Genomic DNA, 21834 nt, shown 5'->3' with positions numbered 1-21834 from the left:
GTTATTGAAGATAAAGAAAAAAAACCAAGAAAACAAAAAAAAACCCAAACAAAAAAAAAAACACACACAAAAAAAAGTTGCCTTATGGTGGAGCTGGACTGGGGAGGCTCACTGGCTTCCTGCACCCTGGGGCACGCTGGGCTCTCAGCCCCCCTGGCCCAGAGACTCCTCATGGCATTGCTGCCGAGCTGATCTTCCCCGCGGCCTTTCCTCTGACCCCACAGCTCACTCGGATGCCTCCCCCCATCGCAGAGACCCCCTGCCAGCCCTGATTCTCGTGGGGGAAGGTGCCGAGGGCAGTCAAATCCAAGACTTGTGCTCGCCAAGTAGTCGAAGCTGCTACGTTGTGTATATACCATTGTAGCATCCTCCCTGCCACAGCGACTGTCTGTGCTTACGGCCTCGCTCAGACCCCTCTGCCCTGTCCGGGAGGTCGGTCTGCTCCGCTCTGCACCTCCGGCGTGGTCGGGAGGTGAGCGGGCAGATGTGTCACAGCAGCTGGAGGGACTGGCCCTTGCAGCGAGCAGGGGGAAGGGTTGATTTGTCTCTGGTGCCATTTGATGCTGTCGGCTGATGAGGGAGCGGTGCAGCCCTGGGGAGCTCTGTCTGCCGCAGCCATCGCTGGCCCAGGGCTGCTGGTGGCACTTGTGCTGGGTCCAAGCAGGACACCTGCCCAGCAAAGGAGGGCTCTCGCCTGGGTTTGTGTGTGTGACGTGTCTTGGTGTGCAGCTGCGTGGGATCTCCTTGCATCTCCAAGGGCTGAGATAACACTGTGCTGCTCCCTGCTCAGCTGAGGCGAGGGGGTGGCTGCAGAGCTGCTGTGGTGTTTACTCAGCTCCTCTACCCACCCAGCACCAGGGGGGCTTGGGCAGGCAGACCCTCCCCAGGCTTGTGAGCTGCATTCCCTCGCAGGGGAGCATGTGTTAGAGGGGTGAGATCTGCCCCGGGGGCGTAGAAGTAGCATTGCAAAGTTGTGCTCCTGCCGTAGGGGTAGAAGCTCCTTTTCAGCCGGAGCTGCTTGCCTTGCTGCTGCTGTGCTCCAGCTCCTGGGCTGGGATTCCTGCTTTGCAGCTGGCTTGGCTGTGGTTCCAACACCCTGTCCTCATGAGCTGCAGAGCGTGCTCCTGTGCACCAGCCATGTGGAGCGGGCACCGCAGTGGGATACTCAGAAAGATGCAGCTGATTGCGGTACCATCTCTGCAAAATCACAAACTGGTAGGGAACAGCGTTTTCCCAAAGTATCCAGTTGATGCAGTGCTGTGTCTCGTAGCTGGAAGGAGGAGTTGTCTCTCCAGGGCTGTCCCCATACGGCTGCGGGGCTGGTGGAGGGGAGCAGCCAGGAGCTGAGAGCAGAGAACAAGAGGGTGAGCTTGGGCAGGTTGTCCATCAGCAGCGGCTGCGGGTGCTCGCGGGGCCCTGGCTGAGACGATCGCCTTCCCCACCTGACGCTGCGTTGAAGGTGCTGCTTTAGGAGGTGTGGGGGGAGGTGGGCTGGTCCGCACGGAGCAGCTTGGTGAACTGCTGCTAGAATCAAAAGTACAGCTGGGTTTGAGCGAGGCTGGGGAGCTGCTACTTTGCCATTTCCTGGTGGTGTGATCCTGCTCCGCTCTGTCTGCCCCTGGCACACCTCCCTGCAGCGGGGGACTGCTCCGTCACAGCAGTGGGGCTGTGGGCTGGGGACTGGGCTGGGAACGCTTGTACAGCGCTGTGGCCGTGACTGTTATCGCTGGATTTCCCCTCTTGTGAGCTGGAGTCAGATCTCTGAGGTTATGGATGTATCTCTGAGGTTATGGATGCAGCGGGGTTTGTCCCTGATTTGGGAAGGAGGAGGCTGGAGATGTGTTAGCAAGTGGAAGTGGGTCTCAGCGTGCTGTGGGTGGTCCTGGCTGCTGTGTCCCCCTGCTCCTCTCGTCGGTGTGTGTTCTCTTTTGAAGCCGATTGTCTGCATTTTAGGAACAAATTAAAATAGGAAACGAGGAGGAATGAGTGTGGAACAACTCCTGCTGTAGAGTTGTTGCTTGTGGAGCAGACTTGTGGAATTGTTTGGGTGGTAGAAGAGATAAGAAATTTCCCAGAGAATTTCCCAAAATCAGAATTTTAAGTTATTTTTTATTTCTAAGGCTGAGACTCTAGTTTTGACACAGAAGAGTTTTTCCCCTCTCTGCTGAGTCAGTGGCGTGTCACATCAGTGTGGCAGAGGGCCCTGCGCAAGGGGAAGGTGTGTCAGGAGAGCAATCCCAGCGCTCCCACCGCCCTCCGGGTTTGCAGACTCTGTGCCTTGTTTTAGTGTTCCTGTGGGACAGCAGCGTGGCCAGGGAGCAAAGGAAAGACGTGTTACTTGCTCCTGCCTGTCTCCCTCCAGCCCGAGGGAACACGGAGAGGACACTTCTGCTCTCTGCGGGGGCACGATCCCCAGTGGTTACGCTGCGAGGGGTGGCAGAGGGCAGGGAGCTCCGCGGTGCTCTGGTTACAGGACAGAATCCTGCACCCCTGTGCTGTGCAGCGGCCTGGGCTGGACGGGGTCCGTGCCAGGCTGAGGAGGGACTGACAGCAGCAAGGAGGGACGGACCACAGCAGGGCTTTCTCCTGGGGAAAGGGGACAGGTCTGCAAAGGTGCTTTCCCTCTGGCTGTATGCAGAAGACATCACACACGGCTTGCTCCAGTGTTACTTCATCAAATCAACTGAAAAGCTATTATTAACATCAATTTTACAGAAACTTTCTTACTGAGAAACTGCCTTTTTTTTTTTTTCTTTTTTTTTTTTTAGCTTGGATGTTTCACCAAAATCATGTTTTGTGCTTTTTTTTTATTATTATTTTTAATTTTAGTGGTCTGTGTGGTCAGGCATTTGTACTCCAGCGAACAGTGATCCGTCCCGCAGCTCACAAGGGCTGTGCGGGGCTGGCTTTCAGAAGGGCTGTCAGGCCTCCAGGCAGAGCGTTCCCCACCTCACCCTCTCCTCAAAGGCCCCAGGCCACCGCAGCCCGGGGCTCCTTGCCAAGCTCAGCCCATCTTTGGCACACAGGCTGTTGGGATGGGTGCAGAGCTCTGCTGTGGGGTCAGGAGGGGAGGTGGAAGGTGTGTTTTGGAGGAGGCTTTGTTGCTTTGCCATGCTTATTTCAGGGGGGGAAATTTTTTTTTAAAAGTAATAATCCTGCTGCTCCGTTCGCCTGTCTGTCCCTCTTCCTGCTGCCCCCCTCGCACCCCCGATGGCCCTTGTCACTGTAGCCCTTGAAGTCCCTCGAGTTTCAGCAACTGCTCGTCTTGCTTTGGGACTGGTCGACTGTACTGTAACAAAACGATGCGTTAACCTCAGTGTCCTGCCACACGTGTCTGCTCACGTTCCGCATGGCAGTGCAGAGGGGGCCTTCTAGCTCTTAATGCCTTTCCAGTTATTTTATCAAAAGGAGGATTTAAAAAAAATAAAATAAAAAACAACAAAAAAAGGAAAACTGTAAATGTAGCAAGCTGTGTTTGCAATGCTTCTTTTCTCCTGTCTCTTCTGAGACTGGTTATGTCACTTTGTCACTGTTTTGAAATGGATGCTAGGATCTTTAAGAGAGGGTTGCTACACTTGATGTTAAATGCCTCACTGACTCTTTTTTCTTTTATTTTTTTTTTAAGTTTCCAGTGCAAGTTATAGATGAATGACCTTTTTTCTTTCTTTTTTTAAAAAAACAAAACAAAACAAAACAGGAAAACGTTCATCTCTGTGGCATGGAGCGGGTGGCTGGAGGGCAGCGTTTCAATGAGTAGTTTACAGTTTCACTTTCTGCAGACACTTGAACATAGGACCGATGTATCTGTGACAAGCACATCCCCTTGGTGGGAAGCTCCAGAGGAGCGGGGAGCGCCCTGGGTGCCAGCCAGCCCCCTGTGCTCGGCTCCCCACGCTGTCCCCCGTGACTCCAGGCTCAGCCCCACACGAGGGCTGGCTCCTGCCCGTGGTGCCCCTTGCCCCTCCCCGGTGCAGCCCCGCTCCCCCTCCTCTCCCAGCCTGTCCTGGTCCTGTTGGGGTTGGAAACCTTTGGATCTGTGGCTCAGAAACCCCGGCTGAGCTGCACCCCGGTGAGGGTGGCCCTCTGCTCACTCGCCTGGAGCAAAAGGGGTGATGGTTCGATGTGCTGGCCCTTCTCAAACCCCGTGTGTCCCGACCTCAGCCTTCTGTTCCCCAAAACTAGAAAGTGTGTGCAACCTTCTTCAGCTGCATTTATCGTAGAGACAAACTTAAAATGACTCATCACAGACCATGTATCACTTGAGAGGAAAATCTTGTTAATATGGCCCGCTGTACATGATCCATCTTCCGTTGATAGTACATAATCTTTGACCCATGTGCTAGGCTCATCATCACATATAAAAGGAAAAAAAAAAAGAGAAAAATGTAAAATACTTGAATGAGAGCTTGTATTATAACATTAATATTATTCAGAGTATCTGCTTTCTAGGCTGATGTGATTCATTATTCTAGTAATGCTTTAGTCCTTTGTAATTTGTGGTAATTATGCTTTTTCCTTTTTAATACAAAAAAAATGTATAAAAATAAAAACTTCAAAAGACAGTGCGGCCTGGGTTCTGTATTCTGCTGCCTTACCCTCCCCAGGGGGCTGTGGGTGGCCGAAGGGGCTGGGTTCATCCCTGTGGGGTTGTGGGGACTGGAGGAGGAGGGCGAGTTGGTTTCCAGGGGCAGAGCTGGGCTGACAGCAGGGCAGGGCAGCGCGGGTCAGCCCGGTGTGTCCTCTCGCAGGGCTTGCTTAGCACGTGGCTCTGGCAGTGGCGAGAGGCAGATGCCATTTTTGTCCCAGGATGCCAGCCAGGACCGAGGCTTAAAAAGATCCTGGAAAAAATTGGCAGCATGTCTGGATGGGTTGTCTGGGTACTTAGGGATGCACGTAAAGGTGTGGGTGCTTTTTGGTGGCTCCTTTCTTACAGAGAGTGGCTGATCTCCACACGGCTCAGGACAGCAGTTGCTCTTCTTTGCCCTGGGAAGTCTCTTTCCACAGCTGATCACTGCACAGAGCTTGGTTTGGTTTGTGTGTCCTTTTGGTGTGTGGGGAGCGAGGTGAGGCTCAGCAGGAGGTGATGGACCAGGGCTTCTGCCATGTAGCACATCAGCTCCCAGCTCTGCTTCCCTGTCCCACCTGGGGGAACTTGCTCTCTGTTTGCAGACATTAGTGTGTGGAGCGCAGAGGAGGATGTGACAGCCCCTTCGTTCAGACCTGTCCTGACCCGGCGCATGAAGGAGAATGCTCAGGGGAAGTCAGGTCTGTTGCATGTGCAAGGGAGAGTGTTTCTAGAGCTGTTGTCCCGCTGACTTTCCATGGGGGGATCCCATATCCCAGGTATTATGAATCTCAGAAAAAGTGTTTTTAATTTCTATGATATGTAATCAGTGATCTTGCTGGTATTTCTATAGACAGCTGCTGAAAGAGGCCAAAGCATGGCCTGTGAAAACTGAAGTGTTAGAACCTTAATAATGAGAACTCCCCAGGAACTCCCCAAAGCCACGTGGCCCAGAACACATCTGGGTTGTGTGCAGGCAGTTGGAACCAAGGAACAGTGCAAATAATTTAAGAAAAAATAAACCCTCTGAACTTTGTTTTAAAATAGCTTTTTTTGAGCAGGATTTTTGTGTCTTAGGTAGAAAATAACAGGCAGCAAAAGTGCAGTCATCTCAAGTAGAATGTTTTAAGTTCAGCTTCAGGTTTTATGTGTGAACAATAACTTGTTTCCCAATTAAAATACTATTTGGCATAAATCACTGTCTCTCGCTCTGCCAGTCACTGGGCGCTGGGTTCACTCTGCCCGCTTGGGCTCCTCGGGGATGCTTTCTGAGAGTGGTGTGAGGCTGAGGAGGAGCTTGTGTCTCTCGTAGGCTTTGGATTGTCTGAACACTGTATCCGTTCCGTGCAGATAATCCAACACTCCCAGGACTCCGTAGCACTGGTTGAACCTGGAAACCAAACAGAGATTAAACATCACTGGAAGTTACTGAGGTTGCCTCGCCTTTCCTGTTTCCAGCTCCTTTCAGAGCCCTGATAAGCCATCCATGTGATTTCTGTCGCTGCACCAGTCTCCCTTGCAGCCCTGATGAAGCCTGGGTGAAACTTCTGCAACTTCCCTCTCTGGTGCCATTGTCACCCAGAAATGGTGGCACTGAACAACAGCTGTCTCTCTCCTGGGCAGCTCAGACTGTGTCTGCGTGGAGCTGCTGTGCTTCCAGCACTGGGATGTGGGCACAGCTGTTCTGGATCTGGGCTCTGCAGTGATCCATGTCCTGACGTGAGCCAAGCTTTGGAGGAAGTGACTGATGAGGAGAACTGGCACCATGGTTTGGGTTTGCCCAGCGTTTGGGTCGCCATAGAACTGCCACGTTGGCTGTTTCTGCAGGAGTGTCAAACTGTTTGAGGGAGAATGTCTGTGAATTGAGTGCACATCTGGGAGGTGGGAACCCTCCTCCAGTTCTGTGGTGTGTATCCCTGAGCAACCTGCTGAAACTCTGCTCTCTCCAGTGGAGGAGGAGGCTGGGAATCTCTGCCAGGAAGGGTTAATTGTGAATGTCTGGGTAAGGTGTTATCTGATGTTACTAATCCCAGTGTATGGAAGAGGGACAGACAAGCCCCCCACAAATTTATTTCAGCTGTGTGATTTGCCCTTGCTCTGCCTTTATTCTAGATCACATGCAGTGGCTGCTAAACTTGTAGGAAGAGCCTTGCAGAGAACTGTCTCTGACCCTGTGCTTGTGCTGGGTCATATCCAGGTGATACCTGCTGCTGCAGACACTATGTGCTTTCCCCTCATGTAATCTTAGGAAACTTGAAACGCTCAGCCTCAGCTGTGGTGCTTGTGCTTTGGAGAAACTTTCCAAGTCAGCTGGTGGAGGAGGGTAGATGTCAGTGAGGCCGGCAGTTTCATGGGCAGTGGGCTGCAGTCCTCCGAAATCCCAATCTCTGTTTAGCTGCTTTAAGAACTGCCAGCATTCTGCCTGCTGTCGGGCTTCTCTGCTTGTACCCAAGTTATGCAAACCCACTTGACCCTCAGAAAGGAGCTTTGCCCGTCAGCAGCACCAGGGCGCAGGCAGGAGGGGAAGGGGAAGGGGAAGCTGAGCAGACCCAGACATACTTGAGGTGGTGGAAGTCATGGAACTCCGGCGAGGGTAAGAAGGGCAGGTGGTAGCCACAGTGTGAAATGCTTGTTGTTATGAGAGCAAGGGAGAACCACACTGAGATTGAAACAATGTGAGACCCCATGATCATCGGGCCAATCATCACGGGCAGGGTGTTGGAGAGCTGGAAAGGAGAAGCAAATTCTACCTCATTAATGCGTCCACAACAAGCAAGCTCTCTTCTAGGAGCTGTCTGATTTCACCTGGGGTGATACATCGCATTAGTTTTGTGCAAACAGCATAGAAGGAAGATCCCTCTGCAAACACCTTACTAGAATTACATAATCATCAAAGAAATAATTACCGAGCTAGCTCACAGCCCAAGCTCCCTAAGCTGCAGTAGAAGTGAGATCAAACTGGGGGTGTGAGGGCAGCATGATTCCAGTAAATGATCCTGGAGTCAGAGCTTTGGATTTTAGCTTCAGCTTTGAACAGTGCTGAAGCTCCTCTTGGGAAACCTCACTGTCCAAAGGCTCAGCCTGTGGACACATGCAAAGGTGGCAACGTGATGATCCCAGCTGCATCAATTCGTTGTATCCCACCAGTGGCACAAATGGCTGTCGCTGCCCAGACCAAGCTTACTGCATCAGCCAGGCTCAGCTGCACTCTTCAATATAAAAGTTATTCTGTTGCCCAAGGACTCGCAGAGCTGGAGCTGCAGCCCAGGACTGTTATTAAGGGAAGACAGTACTTATAAGGGGAATCTTCTGAAGGTGGGATGTGTTTTCATGAGGCTTGGCTGGAGCAGCTCTGGGAGGGATTCCTGCAAACACTCATCCCAGCCACCAGCATGAAAATCATGATAGAATTCTGAGTCCATGCAGTAACCCAGACTGTCTAAGTGTTGCATCTCATGCTGAAAGCACCATCTGTGCTCCCAGCCCTTGCTGTGCTCAAGGAAGCACCATTCAGTCAGTTCCCTGTCTGTTGGAGACCCTTGGATCTGTGCTCTTAAAGCTAGTGGAGTCCAGTACAAACAGGCACTGCAACCCTTCTGCAACCAGGCTTCTTGACAATGCAGCTTAGCTTCCTGCTCCTAAAAAAGAACAGTCTCCCTAAAAAAGAAGAGTCTAAGGGCACATTTTCTTGTCTTCTCTTACCACTCCTCCTCATCCCATGGCAATCACACTTTGTGCAGGAACTGGAGCGTGACCATGGGAGAATCCACTTACTATGTGTTCCACCGGGTGAGCGTAAACGGAGACGACGCCAATGGGGGCTGTCCATTCGTGGTGCTTCTTGTGAATGTGCTTATACAGGAGTGGGAGGTGAACAAGCCTAAGCAGAGAAAACAGAGACACGTAGGCTTTCAGCTCTGTAAGAAAGGAACCTAGAGTAAGAGAACATAACAGAGGATTTCTGCTGGGGACTTGCTCATGCTTATTCTTTAAAATCAAGGTTTTGGAACAGCTGGGAGTGAAGCTGTAGGACTCCTGGCTTCACCCTCTCTTTTTCTCTTGCATTGAGCCCTCACTCAATGGATGTGTCCACTGGCTGATGTTAAACTTAAGTCCAGATAATCCCATAAATCAAGGACCCTGAATGACTGATTTGCTCAAACCTGGGAGTACTTCTGGGGGGAAGACTTACTTTTTATTTGCACTGTTTTGACTTCACCTACTGGCAACTATCACAGGCACAATTTTAGGTTCTGTGGGCCCTTAAGAAATTGTTTTATATGGGGTTTGTGTGCATCTGTCCAAAAGGGAAACCTACGTATTTCTGAGAATGCTGGGCCTGCTTCTGTGCAGCCTGGCAGGTTTTTTTCTTCCTTGCTTTAGTTTTTTCCTTTAATGTTGGTGTCAGTGCTTAGAGAGCCTGCAGTGTCAGGAGCCAGGCCTTGTTTCGTAGGTGCCGTACAAGCGAAGAGCAGATCAGTCACTGACCTCTTGAGCTTTTGTCTTTCAAAATAGTCAGTCCTGTTCTCCTCTCTTTGAAGAAAGCTGGGTTACAGTTTTTGTGTGAAGCTAGCTGTTTTGTTTCTTTCTTAGCCTGTAAGCTGCTCCACCTTTGCAATTTTAGCCATTTTTGCTTACTGTAGTTACCAGCACCATTGCAGCACCAAAGCCTCATGTTGTAAGGGTGAATTCCAGGACCTGTAAGTCTTCCCATATAAATACAAGACTGATGGAAAAGGGGGGACTAGGATATTGCTGTTGCAAGAGATGGGCCTAAGCTTAAAGGAACAGAGGAAAACCATGGAGTCCTGTTCCTATGCTCAGCTCACCTGTGTGTGTAATAGAAAAGAACTTCCTCTATTAAGGTAAAGACGCTCAGTTCCACAAGAAACCAGCGGAAGGTGGGTAATTCCTTGCTGAAGGTGTTGCCCCACCATTTCATGACGTAAAACATGGGCACAAACATGGGAAGGGAGATACAGAACTGATTAAACAGCACTGTGTAGATCGCTTGGCGCAATTTCTTTGTGTCCACCTGCAAAAGAGAAGTCAGGACTTGAGGCTCCATCAGAAGCAATGTGGCTTTGAGTCGGGAGGATAAAGAGCTTTAAGATTTGTAGGCTGTTTCTTTGCTAGTTTTGGGATAAACTTTTTAACAAGCAGTCAAGCCAGATCAGATCAGTCGCCTAATTACAAGAACTGCCTTCCTCTCTTCAGTGGATCTACAAGACTCTGCTTGAATCCTATCTGGTTGCAAGAGAAAAGCATAACAGGTTCTTCTCCCTGTTCCTAGCCTGAGAGACTGCAAGAAGTGTTTAGCCAGCAGAAAAGACAGAGAAATACTTACAGGATCATTCTTGCCCAGCTGAATGCGATAGCGAGTAATGAAAGTTGGCTTTCCTGTTACATCAGCCACCATAAGGATTCCATTGAAGCACCAGAAAGCAAGACCAGGAATCAATCCAGCCCCTGTGGTGTGAGGAAAGGGTAGAGATGTGTGAATAAATTGAGAGCTATGGCTAAATCAGAAACAAAATACCAAGGTGTAGTATCTAGAGGACCTGGCTGGGACCCAGACGTGCCAGGTGCGTATCCCCTGCCCTGAAATGCTTTAAAGTGGAATATGGGTAAGTTCTGACATCAAGGTAGGACCTAGGGAATGGGGAGAAGGTTAGAGAAGACAAATCTCATAGGTTGAAACTTGCCAGAAGTGAGGCTAAGAACAGGCTTTTCTGGGAGGCTGGAGGGTCTCTCTCATGGCTGGTTTTTAAATATAAGTAGGATAAGGTTGAGTTGATCCCTGGAAACTTGCAAAGTCCCTGCTAGGCCCGTTCACCAGCTGTTAATCACAGACAGAGTTTTATGGGTGCTACACCAAGAGTAAAATTCAGTAATTTTACTTTTTTCAGTAATTAGTTCTACTGAGTCATTCAGTTCTCGCAGGAGCAAAGTTTCTTCCCAGGGAAGCCATTTCAGCAGCAGCAAAAAGATCAAATTTTTAATGTGTATAGGGGGTCTGATGGTGAACCAGTCCAAAGGCAGCACAGTTGCACTACATCAGCTGGGCCTGGCTGTGAATCTTACATGTGCTTTTTCAGTGGGAGGATTAGTGAGTTTGGGAAGGCACGTCCATGTCCCCCTTTTAGATGTAGTACATGGAGACTTCTTCCTACAGCAAAGGGTTGTTAACCTGAGTAACTCACCAGTGAAGAACATTGTCCACTCTTTTGCCTCACACAGGTAGTAGAACTTCAGCCATGCTGTTTGACAGAGATGGCCTGAAGCATCCCAGATACTCTGCAGGTACCTGTGGGAATAAGCGTCCTTGGTTGCTCATCTTTTCATCATCTGCTTTTTCCCCTCTCCACAGAAAAGTTTCTCCTCAGGCCCCTTTTTTCAAACAATCTTACCCAGAAAGAGAGTTCACTAAGGCAGTGAATACAAGCAGGCCTGTACCAAGGACCCAGGCAGTGATCCTGATGGCATCCCAGAGCTTTTCTCCCTGTGAGCAAGCAACAAGAGTAAGCACGAGCTGCTGTGTCCTACACTGGCATTTTTTGTATCTGAAGTGCAGGAGGTCAAGGCAGTCCTATGATGGCCCATTTTGTTTCACACACTCTATAAAGAACACAATGACAAAGCTGTTATGGGACACTGTGTGTAACTGAGGGGGGAGTACACACACATCCATCTGTTGTGCTTACAGAGACCTGAAGTGTCACTGACATGGAATTTCTTTGGAATAACCCCAGGGAGAGAAAGGGCCGCTGAGTTTCCCCTCTTTATTCGGCATGCTTCTCAGTACCTGGAGGACTATATATAAGGGGCTTCTGGATAACTCAGAGCAATAGGAAAAGAAGACCTGGGGGTAAGGAACGGTGCTCCATCTCAACATCTCCCTCCCAGTATGCAGTATGTTTTTCCTCTGCAGTAGTCAAGAACTGTTGTGCTAAAATGATCTGATTAACAGCTCCAGTTAATCCAGAACAACGCCTCTCAACTTTCTTCTTTGCTTTGAACACTGATTCTGAAGTCAGGCTCATGTGCCCAGAAGCTTGCTTTTTTTTTCCCAATTATAACAGAGGTTTATACAGGATATTACCTTTCCTTGCATCATTCACTTTGCTGTGCCTTTAGGCCATCACAGGTACAACTCAGCTCTAGTACTGAGAGCACAACTTGTCTAGTAGGTACCGCATGCCATCTGTATAGAACAACTGCACTTTAACAAGGAGCTGAAATACTCAACTTCTCAAAAGTATATAGTTCTCTAAATCCCTTCTCTCAGTCACAGAAGTGTTATTCACTGAAGAAATATTCCTGTGTACAGCATAAGGGCAGCTGTGATATTAGTATGACTCTCTGATCACAGTAAGGATTTTAACTACACAAAGCAACTGCAAGAGAGTCAGAAAATTACCAGTGAGACCTTTTGATTCCAGGAATAAGTATATTCAAAATGCAGTATTCAATATATTTCAGTATTTAAATATTCAAAACCAAATTGTTTAGCAAATTACATGACAGATGTATAATTAACTATATGTCTTTTAGAGCAGCCAAGTTGGAATTGGTTCTGGAGTTCAGCAATCTTAGTTTGAGTTTTCTTGGGTGAATATCCATTATATTTATTTGCAGGATAAATGTTTTAAAAAAAAAAAAGCAATTCTAAAATAATATAGTGTAATAACCAGCTAGTGTCTTGTTCATTACTCTCTGCTTCCTGTTTTTTAACTGTGTTGTTGTGTTGCACAAACAGACTGGAGTAAAAATAGCATGATTCATACTTGCTGTCCTGCTTGTCTCCTGTCAAGAGAGGACAAACAAGAGAGACAGCTCACTAAGAAGTGTTGAATGCAGGTGCATTTAGGGTAATGCAATATAGAGGAATCCTCTCAACGTGCCTTTCAGTGCTAAGAGCTTCTTTAAGATTCTGTAACAGCTACAGAACATTAAACATCGCCCAGGATGACTTGTCAGCAATATTTATCTGTCCCAGGACAGAACTTTGCTCATTAGCACTGATAAAACAAACAAATGCCTGCTTCTATCATCTCCCTCCTTTTTTTTTTTTTTTTTTTTTTTTTTTTTAATCAATTTAGCAACTGGTGAGGAAGTAATTTAAAGGACTCTTGCCCTACAGCTTGATGTTTGTGAACCCTATAGGTTTATATTGGAAGCAATGCAATCAGTTGCCAGCATTATCTCTGTGTAAACTGACCTACAAACGCCAGGCTGGCGAAAGCCATCTATCCATTCCAGCTTCAGATAGTGCACGCTGGATTCTGGGCTGCAGACTTGCTCTCTTAGCAGTTTCATACTTGCAGTTGCATCCATGTTATGCCTCATGTATGCTCACATGAGATACGACTTTCTTAATCTTTATATCCTGGAACACCATCTATATCTTCTTTAAAAAAAAAAAAGGTTACAAAAGCTATAAAAAGCTGAGAGCTTTTTAACAGAATTGTAACCTAGAAATCCTTGTTTCTCCTGGGATGAAGAAAGAACAGACCAAAGAAAATCTCTGATGTCTTACAAGTGACAAAATTTTTAGTTAGACCGAATAGTATTTCAGACTCTTTAGCATCTTCCAGCTGAAGAACTCAAGAGTTTCAAAAACTAGTAACTCTAATACTTATCCAACATTGTGTATGTCCTACTTTGAGATAGGGCAGAGAGTAGCTAAAGCTCAGCACTTAAAGTACTTTAAAAGTCCTTTGGCTAGAACCGTCTTGTTTTTATTGCACGTGATGAAATGATTATTTGAATTAATCCCACACAGTATAATTACATCAGCTGTAGAAGCAGAGAAGTTTACATAGGAAAAAAAAAATCTTGTTCATCAAGTCCAAGTACTAACACCCTGTTTCTTTTCATGCCAACAGCTCCAGCACAGTAGTTTCTAAACTCTAATTCATGGATTGCTTGAGCTCTTGCCCTTAAAGGGCTTGTACAAGTTGACAAATTCCTGAAGTGTAGAACAGGGTTGCTGCCTGCAAGGTAAAGAGACTGAGGCACATCAGCTGAGAGGCATATTGCTTAGTAGGACAACTTTGAGGACTGGGCCCAGTTAGGTGGCACAGCTTCTGGTTACAGGGACTGTTGTGGTCTCTTGCCAGGCAAGCAAAGGTAACAGGCCCTTCACCACTTGGTGCTGTAGCTGCAGCCCACTGGAAGGGAAAAAATGCTGGGAAAATGTTGCTGTAGTGGTAAGAGATGAGCTCCTGGTTATGCTAAAGTGACCAGAGTGTGCATGTGTCTGTCACTTCTCTTAAAGAGGATTCAACACATCCAGCCTTCCAAAGAACCTGTGTAATACTTCCTTTAAAACATGACCTTGGGCCTTTACCTGCTTCTGCTGCTCAGCCATGGTGGAATATCCAGAGTCTCTTTTCATCTGAAATAAGAGGTGATCTAAGTAAGTGAACCTTGCACAGATGGAAAGTGAAAGATACACCGCTGACAACAGCAACTCAACTTTGAGTTCAGTTGCAAAACTGTAAAATATTTACTCTCTGTGCTCTGTCCTGTCCTGCTCCCTCGTTCATGTTGGCCGTGGAGCAAAGCTGAGCTCTTGAGAAAAAAAATCCCTTTATTTCCTGATGAGTTAGTATTGTCCCAGAAGACTAAGAGGGATGCAAGGGTAGCAAAGAAAAATGGGCGAACAGCCAAAGCCAAAGCTTTTGATCATGGCACTGTTATGTTGTGGCACAGCTGCCTCCCTTGATCTGGCCCAGGAATACATTGCACTTGGTAGGAACTCCAGCCCTTCACAGACTGAAAGGAAATGATGATATGGGACATGTGTTCTTCTGTAACAACAACATGCTGTTAAACTAACACGGGTGGCAACAAAAATCTGACTACAACAAAGTGAGTTTGTGCCACAAAGAATTAACACAGTAGAGCCCTACACAGTCTTCACTCCTGTAGCAGAGGAACTGTAAGATGCAGCTTAAGAACATGGTAAGTGAGAAAATAATCTTTGCTTTAAGTCCCACTGTGGTCAGTTTGAGAGTTTAAAGTCCTAAATGGACAAGTGGCCACCTCATAATAAATCTCCCTGCATTTAACTCTGGCTTGACCATTTGTTGCTGGTTTTGGTAAAAAAAAATATAAAAAAATAAAAATCAAACCCAAGGTTTAAGTAGCTGCTGGGGCTTCACTGCTGTCCACGGCCATGGAAACATCTCTGTATTTCAGGATGTGCTGTGGCTGTCCTAGGGATTACTGCGTAGCTGTTTTCATCTTGCTGCACTCTTACCAGAAATTATAATTAGCAAAAGCTAATAAAACATTACTGAAGGTTTTCTTGGTTTTACCCAGTCTTTAAGAAAAAACACACGAATTCTAATAATATGAAGGCCAGATTACTGAGGATTCCAGAATTTAATCCATTTTGCTTTTCATACTCAGAAAAATATTCAAACACCGGCAAACTGTGTTACCTAAGGTAAAAAAGGAAAGCACAAAGAAGGTACAAAGGCACCTCTCTAAGGTAGAAAGAAAACTTGGAAAATTATTCATAGAAAGATGATATTCTATTACCTTTATGATGGTAGCAAGCCTCTTGAGAGCACTCCTCTTGCAGCAGCGTTTCAGAAAGGAGAAATACACTGCCAAAAAGAAGTCCCCATATTAGCCAAGTGATTATACTTTAGCTGTGAAATGTCAGCTTTCTGGGCACAGTCTTACAAACGCAACTCTGTTTATTTCCAGATGTTTACAGCTCTGTTTCCCCATGTCACATGTTTGTATGCAGGTCAAGGGGCACGAGACATTCTGGCTTGGGTTCCTCCTTACTCATGAACAGAAAAGGAAGGACAAGGCCAGTTCACCAAACTACATACTTTAGTGGAAGAAACTGATGTTAAATGGTTCTGAGAAGAAACAAAAATATCAGGCAAGAAGTGATTTGAAACTTGAAACCATGAGCCTGAACTCCCAACCCCTATTTCAGCTCTAGGTTTGTCTATACTCCTATGGGAAATGCTAACTTTCAGTAGCAGCCTTAAAAAAACCCAAGCAAGTCAACTCTGTCTCTGTTGACCAAAAAAAAGTAGTGTGAGAAGCGCCTTAAGTTGTTATTGCTTAAAATAAGAATGTGTTAAGGAAGTCACAGCGTCCAAGGACTTCTCATCTTTTCCCAGATCTAAAGCTCCTTGCCATTAGACTTGATGAGTTACTACAGCCAGTCTGTGAGATCTTCTGGATGGTTGTGGGTGGGGGTTTTTTTGTTGTCGGTTGTTTTTTGTTTTGTTTTGTTTTTTCTCTGATATCTCAAGTTTGCCAACCACAACATTACTGAAAAAAAATAGAGTTGGACTCTAAGATGTCTGATGCAGAATACCTGTAAGTAGCAATCACAACCTGCTAGCCTGAATAGTACAGTGTAAATAACTTGCCACAGGACAAATTGATCTTATCATCATTTCCAAATGACCTTTTGATCACAATGATGCATTTTATGTTACGTAACATGCACTATATACCCATCTTGTCACACAGGTCTTCTAAGTAGAGGTGTGCCCACTGTCTCCAAGAAAATACTAGTAATGCTTGAAATGCGTCAAGCTTGAATAATCCATTCCTTTTTGAGGCTTTGCTCCATTCCAGCTTTCTTAGCAGGTTGTTCAGAGCTTGGAACAGTTGAGTTTTGAGTATCAGCATGGAAGGAGATTCCACAGCTTCCTTGGGAAATCTCTTCTGGTATTTGACTACTGTTTCCCACCCCCCTTAGTATCTAATCAGAATTTCCGTTGTTATAACTCATCTCCCTTGCCCTCTGTCTGTGCACTCCCCTGTCTTCTCTACAACCACCCAGGAGGGAGCTGAAAACAGCACTATGAAATTAGTCTGCTGGGATAGTACAGTAAATAGTGTTGGCCATAGTTTTCTCAGGTTAAAGAGATTATTCTGTTGTGATGACCTTGTAGTATATAACACCAGATCTTAGAGAGGCAGACATAAAAGGGGTATCTATCTCAGTTAGCTGCTTGCTGGAAGGCTGATGCTCCAGAACAGTTCCTCCATACAGCAGTGCTGAGTCAAACCCTGCTGAGTCTTTGCATGTGAAGAGCTAGAGAGCAGAGCACAGTAGAAAATGTGACTCTGCTTTGAGCTTTTGGGAGGAGAAAGAGCCATTGCTTGGTTGTGTCTCATATTCTGTTAGTGCAGGAAAGAGTTAAAAGTATAATCACATTTCTAGTAGTACTCCTTTTAAAATAATCAAATTATGATATAAGTCTTGCTTGGGCAAAGGCTGCCAGTTCAAAACAGCACTGCTACCTCTGCTTACCCCCACTCTAACCAAAATCTCAGTACACTGCCTTTATTAAGTCACATATACAGCATAAAACTTTACATTAAGACAAGATAAATTTTGATGGATTAGGTTTTCCCTAACATCTCATTACCTACTCTTTTTTGTTGGATAATGTCTTTTCTGATTCAGAATACACCAAATACATTAAAAAAAGCATTCATGTAACCATGGCTGTTTCAGCAAACAAAAAAGCCATTCAGCTGCTTGGCACTGATCTCATGTTGGCATGTTATACAGCCCTGAATCCACCAGTGAAGATCTCAGCTGCCTGTAGCTCTTTCCAAATATTAGTTAGAACTGGTGCTGATGGGTTTTTTTGTTTGTTTGTTTTTTTGTTTGTTTGTGTTTTTTTTTTAAAAAGTTCCTTTTTGGTTAATTCAAACTAGTTGACACATAATTTGATCCAAACAAAATCCTCGACCCTAAAATAAAAGTAATTGTTTTTCCAATCTGTCTCTTGATATTAAAGGGGAAACACACACTAGTCAAAAAAGGATTCTAATGCTTTTTGTTTATGTCCATGTACTTCATAATTTGTCCAACAATTGCTCAGTAAGTTACAGATTTGTTTTCACTGAATCTTCCACTTCAGGTATTAGAAAAACCTAGTTTGTCTAAGTCACATTTTAAAATGCCAGGCATAATCTGAAAAGGAAATAACTGCCATATTTTTCATATTTGTATTAACATTTCTGTTGTTATTTATGTCCCATCTCTGCTGTCCCCTTACATTTTTGTTGCCTAGACTGTCCCAAGCGGAGGCTGCACAAGAGCCTGGTGCTGTATTGTATTGTGTCCTTCTTCTGACACCAGCCAAACAGTCCCACTGCTGGCAGGTGCAGTTGAGTAACAGGGTACGCCTACTGTGATGGACTGGCTGCCTACCACAGTTCCTTGGTATTCCTTTTTGCCTCCAGCTTGAATCTTCTATTGTAGACCTTACTTCACTGGAATCAACCTTTAGAGTCCATAGACAGTGGAAAACAACCACGCCTGAGAGAAAAAAAGGCTACGACTATCCATAAAAGTATAGAAAGGAAAACATAAAGGCAACTTACCTGGTCACCTGAGAAGCTCCATATCAGCCACGCTACACGGACAGACACAGGACTAGAGGTTGTGTTTGGTGGATGTTCTACTGTGCCAGGCACTGCACAGATCTGAAGGCAACGACGGTTCCTAGAAAAGCTGACAATTGTACTTTAAACAGACACATGACATGTTGCCTTTTAATCATTTTTCTCAACGTTTCTATCATATCTTTTCAAGTTACTACATCCCTGAACTCTGCCTGCTCGTTCTTTGCTCACCTCCTGCTGATGGTAGCCTAGGAGAGGTCCTTTGTGTCTATTCAGAGCCCAGAGTTCAACTCTTCACGTTTTGCTACTGCTGCGGAAACTTTATAAGGGTTTAGGCGAAGGCAGGGGTGTGTTTCCAAGCAGGAGCTGGCTGTCCCCTCCCAGACAAGTCATGTGAAGCCAGTGCCATGTCACTTTAGTACTGGCAGCGTTCCCTGTGCATATGCGCATGCTGTCACTCAGTTAAGGATTTGGAATACATCTCTGCAGGTAAGAGTTTTTCATCAAGAGTTAATGGCTGTATCACAGAATAAAAAAGCCACCTACACCTTAAAGAGAAGTAGTTTTTATAATGCATTAATTCATATTTTAAGCACAAAATAGCTAGTGCCAGTGCAACTGAATGGGTCAAAGGTGTATTTGTTAAAAGCAGTAAGGGTTACTGTGGAATTTGGCAAAAAAACAGCAGTCCAGTTTTGATTGAGTTGTACTAGATCTATAAATTACACCAACGCTGTTGCTATGTAGCGTCTTCAACCAGGTACAGGTATTGGTTCCATCTGTAAGGACAAGATGCGAATAGGTTAGAATGTGCTTGGGCTCAGTTGTCTTTAAATATGACGTTTATAGCCCATAAAGTCTGTAATTATGGTATTGCAGAAAGCTAAATGCAATTTGCAGGAGCATCGGTCTTTATGATGCAAATGTGGCCCCAATCTTTGTTACTTGCCCAATGTACTGTGCCCTATTATGAACTAAGCTCTGAGAACTCAGGGTGTTACTCGACATAACTTTCCAGATTTTTTTTTTCCCCACACAAGGAAAAACAAGGAATAGCACACCTCTGCCTCACAGTTAGCCTTGTGTGGCCACTCACAGGTGAAGCAACACATGCTCTTGTTTGGTCAGCACCATCTCAAGCTAGCAGCCCTCAGAGCTGCAGATGGGGGAGCGTGAATAATGGTGGTGACTTGTTGTCTGCACCTGGATTCTTGTACCTACCACTAAATCTGTATTTTTATCAATTAACTTTTAGTCTGGAAGGACAATATTCCTGGAACTCCCCTCCCAACCTCATCCTGTTTGTTTACTTTGTGCAGTAAACATTTGCTGTTGCTTCATTTCAGATTTAAGGCTGTGTTAGTGTTTTTGTTTACACTTTCTCTTGACTAATCCCAACTATTCCCTAGTGGGGAAAGATTTTAGCCACTGCTACTAATTGTTATTTATCACAGACAGCAGACTCAACAGGGCGGAATGCAATCCCTGCAAACTATTTACACATGTGCAGAGGAGGAAGTGGAAATTGGCATTTCAAGAGAGGAGTGCCATACGAATATTGTCTTTTATTTAGACTTGAGCTTGCACTGGGGGGACTGTTCATCCCATACCCAAATTGGGTGATAAACCAGTGAATTTCACAGACTTTAGTGTTTCTTTTTAACTACTGTTCAATTCAAACACGGGTTATCTCTGAAATAATTATACCCAATAGGAACAGACAGCTCAGCATAGCTGTCATAAGGATGTAAACGTATTTTATCTTCTGGTGCAAGTGTGTGTCTGGTTCAGGTAAGCTGAAAGCTGCTTCTGTCTGTTGGCTACCCCGTGCCCTGCACTGGCATCTTCACCATAAAGCCTCCAATGTCAGTGCAATCTTTGCTGAGGCATGCCAGAAGCCTGATTTCCTCTCAGCAGAAAGTCTTTTTGACCAGACACTCCATAAAATAACTTCTCTTTGTTCACTCTGCACAGTTTTTGTAATAGTCACTGTTTGTCTTGCTGTTTGAAAAAAAAGAACATTAGAAGGAGAAAAACTATGAATTATCTTTCAGGATTGTACAAACTCACACTGGTAGTTCTGCTAACGTCAAAGAGGAATCTGAACATCTAATCATTAATCACCTAAGCATTAATTCCCTGCATTTGTAACCATCTGTCAGGGTACACGTGTGCCACCACCCAGTACTGCAGCCATATGCTTTGGAAGCACCTGTGGAGAAATGGAAGGGTCGGGAAAATGTAAGCGATGGCCTTGCCACGACGGCTCAAAAGTGTTCACCAATATTTGCATCTTTTCACTTGCAATTCATATTTTAAGATTTCCATAAATTATAAGTTTTCTACCATTTGTCACGCTGTCAGTAAGCTCTAAAGGAAACACACAACCATTTCAACAGGGCACGATCCAGGACACGCAGCTCAAGCTGACTAACGTGAAGATGTTGAGCTATCGCCCTTTCTCACACCTTTTGATGGAGTAGCTCTGCACACACAGTTTTGTTACCGTGACCTTAACAGAACCATGTAGAGGGTGTGAGGACTCTCCAAGAATCTGCTTTGGAGTGCTAGACCTGGACACAAGTTTGGGAACTTCCAAATACAAGAACTATGGGACTTTTTTAAACAGCAGAGGACCTTTTCCAGCTATTCCTCATCTTTTTTACCCATGATGAAAATTAGCCATGACTGAAAAAACAAATTCTGATCTCCTTGAGCAAAATACATTTCCAGCTCTCATGACCAGTGCTTGTAAACATCCTTGAACAGCTTTTTTTTTTTTAAAAAAAATACATGTAAAATCTTAAGCATTACAAGCATAATTTATCCCAAGTGACTATTTCCTGCAATACATTTTTTATTAGAGTCGCAAAGCACACATATTTTTGGTGTCCTGAGAAGATTCATCTTCCCTTTTCCCCTGGATTCAACATATCTTCAATATCACTGGGTTTATGAACAAGAAGAATGTTATATGATGTATTTTACTCTGAACTCTTTAGGAAAAAAAAATAATATTCTAACCTTATATTTACAGAGTGCTGTAACCCAACCTGCTATATTTACTTGCTAGCAACGTATGTTTTCTTGCAGGACATCCCAAACTCAAGTGACCAGGGAAAGAAAGGTGATTACTTTCTGCCAGTCTAGCATATTGTGTGATATATAAATTACGCAACACCAGAGACTGCAGAGAAGGCAAAATGGTAGCTCTCTATCATCGATGAAGATAAACTTTGAATCAAGGTAACGTTCAATAATGAGCTGCCATAAGATGCTGACAGCACCAAGGTCACTTGATAAGAGATCATCAGTACTTGGAAAAAACTCTTCTTTTCTAAAAGTTATGTTTCTGCTGAGGTATGAACATTAAACCCGAGACTCTGAACTATGTCTGAAGTGTACAAGAGACCAAGATTTGTTTTGCCAGATGCTTTTACCAAAACGGTAGGTGAGCAGCTGAGGTTCAGTGAGAGGGAAGGCTCCCAAATGGTGGGCAGGTAACTCTGCAGCAGTCCCAGGATTCCAGTGTTTTATAACAGATGCAACCCTGCCCGAGGGCTGGCAGGCTAAAAGAAAGGAAATACTGTCTAAGCTTAATTATTATTAGACAAGCTTCATAAAAAATGGTGCATCTGCTGTCAGCCTCAGCCCCCAAAGCCAGGTTGGCAGCTGCGTTACACAACAGGTTACATGTGCTGCTCTACTGGATACAAACTTCTGCTGCTCATGTAATTCAAACAGCATGTCTGGATCAGGAGAAGGCGGCCTAAAGTTCGCAGGCAGAGGAGGTACGTGGACAACGACTTCAGAGCTTCCCCAAGGTGTGAGCGATGTAATAGGTAGTAAACTGTTTGTTCATC

The 21834-nt window shown here is 45.4% G+C and overlaps 1 protein-coding gene across 1 annotated transcript; it reads right to left on the bottom strand.

The window, feature by feature from the left end:
- Positions 1-5797: 5797 nt before the first annotated feature.
- Positions 5798-13964, bottom strand: FAXDC2 (fatty acid hydroxylase domain containing 2). Its single transcript, XM_010169487.1, has 8 exons — positions 13917-13964; positions 10975-11066; positions 10768-10871; positions 9912-10033; positions 9394-9599; positions 8339-8444; positions 7124-7290; positions 5798-5954 (listed from the first exon to the last, which is right to left on the bottom strand). The coding sequence occupies exons 1-8, from the start codon at positions 13962-13964 to the stop codon at positions 5798-5800; spliced, it is 1002 nt and encodes a 333-aa protein (XP_010167789.1).
- Positions 13965-21834: the final 7870 nt, after the last annotated feature.

The sequence above is a fragment of the Antrostomus carolinensis genome, unplaced genomic scaffold, assembly GCF_000700745.2.
Source record: "Antrostomus carolinensis isolate BGI_N321 unplaced genomic scaffold, ASM70074v2 scaffold20756, whole genome shotgun sequence".
Lineage (NCBI taxonomy): Eukaryota > Metazoa > Chordata > Aves > Caprimulgiformes > Caprimulgidae > Antrostomus > Antrostomus carolinensis.
The sequence above is the reverse complement of the archived record's forward strand: the minus strand, read 5'-3'. Positions and strand labels throughout refer to the sequence as shown.